At 51.2% G+C, this 7,794-nt stretch overlaps 1 protein-coding gene across 1 annotated transcript; it reads left to right on the forward strand.

Moving 5' to 3' along the window:
• Positions 1 to 563: 563 nt before the first annotated feature.
• LOC112616827 (solute carrier family 22 member 20) lies at positions 564 to 6,990 on the forward strand (the record flags this gene model as incomplete). The annotated part of the gene is made up of 4 exons (XM_025373643.1): positions 564 to 718; positions 4,425 to 4,593; positions 5,903 to 6,026; positions 6,875 to 6,990. Coding segments are annotated over 4 exons (564 nt in total), but the record flags the coding sequence as incomplete, so codon positions are not given.
• Between the last annotated feature and the right edge of the window lie 804 nt (positions 6,991 to 7,794).

Consider the following 7,794-nt stretch of genomic DNA (forward strand, 5'->3'; position numbering starts at 1 on the left):
TGCTTCTCTCCTGGCCAAATTGAGGTTGTGCGCTCTGGCCGTGGACCTTCATTTGCAAATAGGGCAAATAACCCTGCATCCTGTCCTCGGGCCCCTCTGTGGCATGGCAACCCTCTAGTCCACGTAAAGACTCAACCCTGGCTCCTGCTCCCACACTGGGGACTGGCCAAGGGCTCACCCGCTGTGAGTTCTGGTTCGAGGCCTCCCTCTAGCCAGAACAGCGCTCAGGTGGCCTCTCCCCACCTGCCACACGCCCCTCTGGGGCTTTGTAGAGTCCCTGCCTTTCCTCGAGCCTGGACTAAATCTCCTTGCCAACTTCCTTCTACACCGTGTCCCTGTGTCTGTGACCAACCTCTGCCACCAAGCCTGGGTCCCAGCAGTTTCAAGTTTCTGTTTTGGGGGGGTGGCTTTCGCGGGGTACTCCATCTTCCCCGTGACGTGACTGCCTTGATAACGCCCCTGCTCGGGTGGAAGGGTCAGGCGTGGGCTGCCAATTTGTTCCTTGGGGGCTGCTGCTGCTGCCTCTCAAAACCCTAATGCCTGTGCCCATTCTCTGGACTCAGGCTGGGCCGCAAGGCCCCCCTGGTCTGGTCCTACCTGCAGCTGGCAGCTTCGGGGGCCGCCACAGCGTATTTCAGCTCCTTCAGTGCCTACTGCGTCTTCCGGTTCCTGATGGGCATGACCTTCTCTGGCATCATCCTCAACTCCCTCTCCCTGGGTGAGTCCAGCCGAGGAGAGGCCGAGAAGGACTGGGGCTCCTGAAAGAGTGGGGCAGGTGGGGGGCAGGAGGGCGGGGGGCAGGGGACACGGGGATGGCAACGTCCAGGGTCGTTGGACATTTTTCTCATGTTGTTTTGTTGGGATTCTCATCCAGCAACCTCATCTCAAAGCCTCCCGCCAGAGTTCTGGACTTGGGGGACCTGGGCTCCCGGGTAGTGGTGGCCCTGCTGGCTGTGGGTGGGGAGTCCCTGGAGGGCCTTTCCCAGGTCTGGGCTTTAGTGTACTCATCTGTAAACTGAGAGGGTTAGGTTTATTTTATTTGTGACTTAGCCAACAATAACCACTTACTAAGCACCTATTGTCTCCAGGCTTAGTGTAGGGACACAGAGGCCACAGGGACACAGGAGGGGAGTGAGCCATGATGCTCCCCAGGGCTGCAGCCAGCCCTGAAATTGTGTGACTCTAAAAAGGCTGGTGATTCCTCAGCTTCATGGTGGAGACCTGGCTCCTAATGCCAGCTTGGAGTGTTGTGCCCCCAAGTAATAAATGGCAGACTCAGTCCTCACTCTGGGCTGGTTCTAGGCAGTCCCTGGGTGGTCCTTGGAGAAAGCTTTGCAGGGCAGTAGGAAGCCCACCCAGGACACAGGCCTGCCACCCACCTATGCTTCATTTTAACACTTAGCTTGCTCCTGGGGACATCACTGGGCGCGGAAACTGCTGCCACCGTCAGCTGTGCAAAGACAGGATGGGTCTTTTATATCGGGGGTCAGGGAGAAATCTTGGGACCGGAGAACCAGGACGCACCAGGCCAGCACACCTGACCTCCCCTCCCTCTCCCAGCACAAAGTGGGATCTCAGCAAATCCCAGCCTACACAGCTCACTCTGCAGGGTGGGCATCCGGCCATGGCTTGAAACAGGTGTCCAAGGTCCACTTCATGCTGGAATGCGCTCTAACACCTACACAGACACATACAGACACACACACACACACACACACATGCATGCACGCATACGCATCAGAGACTGCCCAGCCTCTTAACACCTCCTGAGGCTGGAGAGGACGGGCGCTGTCTTAGGACATCTCAGCCTGTAAAGACGACTTTGCAGAGATTCTATCAAGTGCCCTGGAGCTCCCACCACAGGCCATGCCCTGCCTCGGGTCACACCGCACAAGTGTAGTGACCCCGCGCCTATGTATATATATATATGCCTCCCCTCATGTTTGTTCCTGTGCACACTGTTCTGTATCTTGATTCTTCCACTTAACCAAGTTGTCACTGGTCCACTGCCTGATAGAGGACCTCCTAGTGCCCGGAGAGGCTCTAGAGGTTGCAGTGAACACAGCAAAGCCCCGCTCCTTGGGGTCCATGTTCTAGCGAGGGGCGATATCACCACCACGCATAATGAACCGTATAGTTTGTCCGAAGACAGTAAGTGCTACAGAGGAAAACTGAAGCCTGGAAAGGGGAGAAAAATGGCCAGGTTGCCCGGGCACGGTGGCTCATGCCTGTAATCCCAGCACTTTGGGAGGCCAAGGTGGGTAGATCACCTGAGGAGTTTGAGAGCAGCCTGGCCAACATGGTAAAACCCCACCTCTACTACAAATACAATTAGCTGGGCGTGGTGGTGGGCGCCTGTAATCTCAGCTACTCGGGAGACTGAGGCAAGAGAATTACTTAACTCGGGAGGTGGAGGTTGCTGTGAACCGAGATCGCACCACTGCACTCCAGCCTGGGTGACAGAGTGAGACTCTGCCTCAATAAAACAAACAAAAAACCCCACAAAGAATGGCCGGGTTGGAGGAGAGGGGTCTGCAGTTTTAATTAGCGTGGTTTGGGAAGACTGCACTGAAAAGGGGTCATTTTGAGCGAAACTGGAAGGAGTTGAGGGAATGAGCCCTGCAGGTGTCTGGGGTAGAACATTCCAGGCAGAGGGAACTGCCAGGCAGAGGCCCTGCCGCGGAAAGTGTGCCCAGGGTGAAGAGCAAGGAGGGCCCTGTGGCTGAAGCAGAGTTGGGAGGTGGGCGACAGGGGAGGTCGGGGAGGGCAGTTCTGCAGGACCTTGTGGCCAGCGTTCTAGGACCTCGGCTTTGCCTCTGAATGAGACAAGAGCCACTGGAGGATTTTGACCAGGGAGAGACCCTAATCTGATTTAGGATTTGAGATCTGATAAGATTTATCTGGCTGCCATGTGACACCAGGACAGAAGCAGGGAGGCCGGTTAAGGGGCTACTGCTGTCATCAAGCAAGAGACCAGGTTGAGCTGGGCCACGGTGGCAGCAGTGGAGGCAGCGAGGAGAGCTCAGATTCCGGCTCAATTCTGAAGGATTTGCTGAAGGGCTGGACGCACGGGCTTCTTGCCCACTGGGAAGAAGCTTCCTCATTAATTCGTTACAGCTGCCTCGTAAGGGTGTGTCGTCATTATTTAACCAGTCCCCTGTAGATGGACATTCAGGTTGTTCCAAGTTTTGCTCTTTACAAAAATTAGTGTTTTCTGTCTTTGCATGGGGTTGAGCACCTCTGCCCATTTTCCTTTTAGCTTGTTGGCTGTTTTCTAATTGATTTGTGAAAACTCTTCCAGTATTAGGGAAATTAGTCTTTCTTCTTTCTTTCTTTTTTTTTTTTTTTTTTTTTTTTTTTTTTTTTTTTGAGACGGAGTCTCGCTCTGGCGCCCAGGCTGGAGTGCAGTGGCCGGATCTCAGCTCACTGCAAGCTCCGTCTCCCGGGTTCACGCCATTCTCCTGCCTCAGCCTCCCGAGTAGCTGGGACTACAGGCGCCCGCCACCTCGCCCGGCTAGTTTATTTTTGTATTTTTTAGTAGAGACGGGGTTTCACCGTGTTAGCCAGGATGGTCTCGATCTCCCGACCTCGTGATCCGCCCGTCTCGGCCTCCCAAAGTGCTGGGATTACAGGCTTGAGCCACCGCGCCCGGCCTTCTTTCTTTCTTTGTTCATTTTTTGAGACAGAGTCTAGCTCTGTCACCCAGGCTGGAGTGTAGTGGTCCAATTAATTTCAGCTCATTGCAACCTTCGCCTCCCAGGTTCAAGCAATTCTCGTGCCTCAGCCACTCAAGTAGCTGAGATTACAGGCACACACCACCATGCCCGGCTAATTTTTGTATTTTTAGTAGAGACAGGGTTTCGCCATGTTGTCCAGGCTTGTCTCAAACTCCTGACCTCAGGTGATCCACCCGCCTCAGCCTCTCAAAGTACTGGGATTACAGGAGTGAGCCACTGCACCCAGCCCAAAATTAATCCTTTGTCTGTCAGTTGGGTTAGTTTATCTGTTAGTTGGGTTACAACAACTATATTTTTACGTTTTTTATTGACTTTTTTTGGCTTGACTTATGGTGTTCTGTTTTGTTTTGTTTTATTCCAATGCAGACATTTTTTATTTTTACAACTCCAAGTTTGTCAACCTCCCCTTTTATTGCCTCTGGGTTTTGTGATGTCCTTGGAAAAGCCTTTCCCTACTCTAAGATTGTAAAATAATCTCCCCTGATTTCTTCCGGCATTGTTGTGGTTTTATTGTTTGTTGAGTTCTTTGATCTACTTAGAATTCATCTGGAGTGCAGTAAGGACACCTTTGCCTGTGTCTCAGCAGGTCTCTGGAATGAGTTTAAGCTGTCAGAATCATAAGGGGGGTGTGGTGAATTAACCACATGGGTAGCTGAATGCCACTGCATGTCACTGTTTTCTCCCCAGTTGTGGAGTGGATGCCCACCCGGGGCCGGACTGTGGCAGGTATCTTGCTGGGGTACTCCTTCACCCTGGGCCAGCTCATCCTGGCGGGGATAGCCTACCTGATTCGCCCCTGGCGGTGCCTGCAGTTTGCTGTCTCTGCTCCTTTCCTGATCTTTTCCCTCTATTCTTGGTATGTCCTGAACAGAGTGGGGTGGGGGAGGGTGCACCTGTGTGGCCGAGTCTTCACCTGGCCCTGGGAGAGGTTGGGGTGTGCGGTGACCGGGACTTGTTGGACTTGACGTGGGACACGAAGGATGGCAGGCATTCGTGGAGGCTGCAAGCTCTCAAGTCCTCACAAATGGCTACTGGGACACTCTGGTAAAATCCCTTGCATTAGTGTGGGGCCCTGGAACATCCCAAGAGCTTTTGCCTTCATCAACTCCTTCACATCCCTCAACATTTTATAAGTACTCTAAGTACTTATAAAGTTATAAGAATATAACTGGGGCATTTATAAGAGGGTAATGAGGCACAGCCTCATTACAGAGAGGGCCCATGACTCACTCAAGGCCACACAGCTGGGGTCAGAACCAGATTCAAAACCGGGTCTGGGACAGGTGTGGTGGCTCACACCTGTAATCCTAGCACTTTGGGAGACTGAGGCAGGCAGATCACTTGAGGTCAGGAGTTTGAGACCAGCCTGGCCAACATGGTAAAACCCCATCTCTAAAAATAAATAAATTAATTAATTAAATAAAATTAGCCGGGCATGGTGGTGGGTGCCTGTAATCCCAGCTACTCGGGAGGCTGAGGCAGGCAAATCACTTCAATCCGGGAGGCGGAAGTTGCAGTGAGCTGAGATTGCACCACTGCACTCCAGCCTGGGCGACAGAGTGAGACTCTGTCTAAAAAAAGAAAAACCACAGGTCTGTTGAAATCCTAAGTCCTCTGTAGTTTTTGTCTGTTTGTTTTTTTGTTTTGTTTTGTTTTGTTTTTGAGATGGAGTCTCTCTCTGTTGCCCAGGCTGGAGTACAGTGGAGCGATCTCGGCTCTGTAACATCCACCTCCCAGGTTCAAGTGATTCTCCTGTCTCAGCCTCCCGAGTAGCTGTGATTACAGGCACACACCACCACGCCTGGCTAGTTTTTTTGTATTTTTAGTAGAGACGGGGTTTCATTATGTTGGCCAGGCTGGTCTTGAACTCCTGACCTCAGTTGATCCACCCTCCTGGGCCTCCCAAAGTGCTGGGATTACAGGTGTGAGCCACCGTGCCTGGCCAAGTCCTCTGTAGTCTTTAAATACTGTTCAGTGAGTCTCTGTATGATATGCTGCAAAAAAAGGGAAGCTGGCATGGCCCCCAGACTTCCTGATGCGACAGACAGGAGGACAGATCACCTTTTCTGGGTCTGAAAGAAGGTGGACAAGGAGCTATTGGGTTTGGGGAACAGAATGAGCTCTACCCAGCCCCGGATCCTTCTTCTTTCTCCTCTCGATCCCAGGTGGCTTCCAGAGTCATCCCGCTGGCTCCTCCTGCATGGCAAGTCCCACTTAGCTGTACAGAATCTGCAGAAGGTGGCTGCAATGAATGGGAGGAAGGAGGAAGGGGAAAGGCTGACCAAGGAGGTGAGCGAGCTGGGAGGAAGGAAGGGTGGGAACAGTCTTCAGTCTTGCTGGCAACCTCCAGTTGTACTAGAATTTAGCAACTTCCCAGGACTCACGTGCCATCCAAGTGTAGACGCTGGGAATACACAGTACAGGCAGAGTTCTGATGTGTGAAAGATGTTGTCTAGGTATTGAATGACTGTGTGATTTAGGATAAATAATTTAACTGCTTTGCTCATCAGTTGATCCGTCTTTGCAACGAGGAAATAACCCTATTAACCTTGACATCCAGTTGAAATTTTAATAAAATAATAAACTAAAATTATTAAAATAGCAACCACAAAGTAAAATTACTGGGGAATCAATAACAAAAGTACTATCACAAATACCATTTATTATAAGATAGTTACCATTTATTATCAATACGCATCATTTCTCAAGCCCCATGCCAGGCACTAGGCTAAGAGCTTTATGTACATAACCTCGTTTCATGTCTCATTTTTGCCAATGAGGAAATTGAAGTGGGGACAGGTCAGGTAACTTGTCTGAGAACATACAGTAGGAAGTGGCAGAACCACTTGGAACCCCTGCTCTTATCTGATACAGTCTTCAAGTCTATACCAGGAATGGGGTGGGAGGCCCTCCAGAACCACAGAACCTCAGTACTGTTGGGGTTCGTGTTGGAGCTTCTCAACACCCTGGAAACAGCCCCTCAAGTGCCATCAGTCTTTGGATGGAGAGGAGACAAGGGCCAGCCACCTCACCAAAGACCTCAACCCCAGCTCTCCTCCACACAGATGAAGGGGTTCCCTGCAGGGATGTGGGGTCCCAGCTCCCTTGCTTCCCCTGAGCAGACTCTTCTCACCTAGGTGGTGAGCTCCTACATCCAGAGCGAGTTTGCAAGTGTCCGCACCTCCAACTCGATCTTGGACCTCTTCCGAACCCCGGCCATCTGCAAGGTCACATGCTGTCTCATGGTGATCTGGTAGGTGACAGGCTCATGCCCAAGTCTTTCACCCAAGGCAGGGGCATGCTCTCTGCCCCCACTGAAAAACTCTGTTCTGAAATACTCTTAATGCAATGAGCAGGTGAGCCGTGTGAACTCAATCTCTTCCCACACCCTTTTTCCAGCACTCGGCCTCTGCTGGACGCTGAGATGTGGTGACAGATGAGATATCATGCCAACCCAGGAACCCCATTTCTGGGCAGTGGGTCTCACCTGGGTGGGAGGACTACTGGAATCACCAAGGCAGCTTTTCCAGAATGTAACTTGTCCCATCCTTATATGCCCCTGGGGCTGGCTCTCCAGTGGATTCTGGGAAGTGTCGCACTCTGGAAAAAACACTTCTGGATCCAGAAGGGGATAGACAGGAAAATCGTAATTTCCATGCAGTGAGACAAGTATCTTGACAGCATTTCTGCTAGCTGGGGCTGCTGAGGGCTTCAGGCAGGAGACAGCATTTAGACTAGTTTTAAAAGATGGTTTATCAAGTTTGCAAGGTGGGCAGGAAGGAATTCCTAACAGGTTCACAGGCATGAAGATGTGAAATGGACAAAAATACAAAGGCAGCCCATATGCAGTAGCGCCACCTACTGGAAGCGGACAAATCCTAAGGGGAAGGGCTGATAAAAAACAACCGTGTTGATTTCATTCCACTGGATTTCCTGCACATTTAAATAATTGGTATTGATACCAACAGGGACTGCAGGCAATGAATTACTATCCGTTTTCTTTTTCTTTCTTTCTTTCTTTCTTTCTTTCTTTCTTTCTTTCTTTCTTTCTTTCTTT

Source organism: Theropithecus gelada, unplaced genomic scaffold (genome assembly GCF_003255815.1).
Source record: "Theropithecus gelada isolate Dixy unplaced genomic scaffold, Tgel_1.0 HiC_scaffold_1043, whole genome shotgun sequence".
NCBI classification, from domain to species: Eukaryota; Metazoa; Chordata; class Mammalia; order Primates; family Cercopithecidae; genus Theropithecus; species Theropithecus gelada.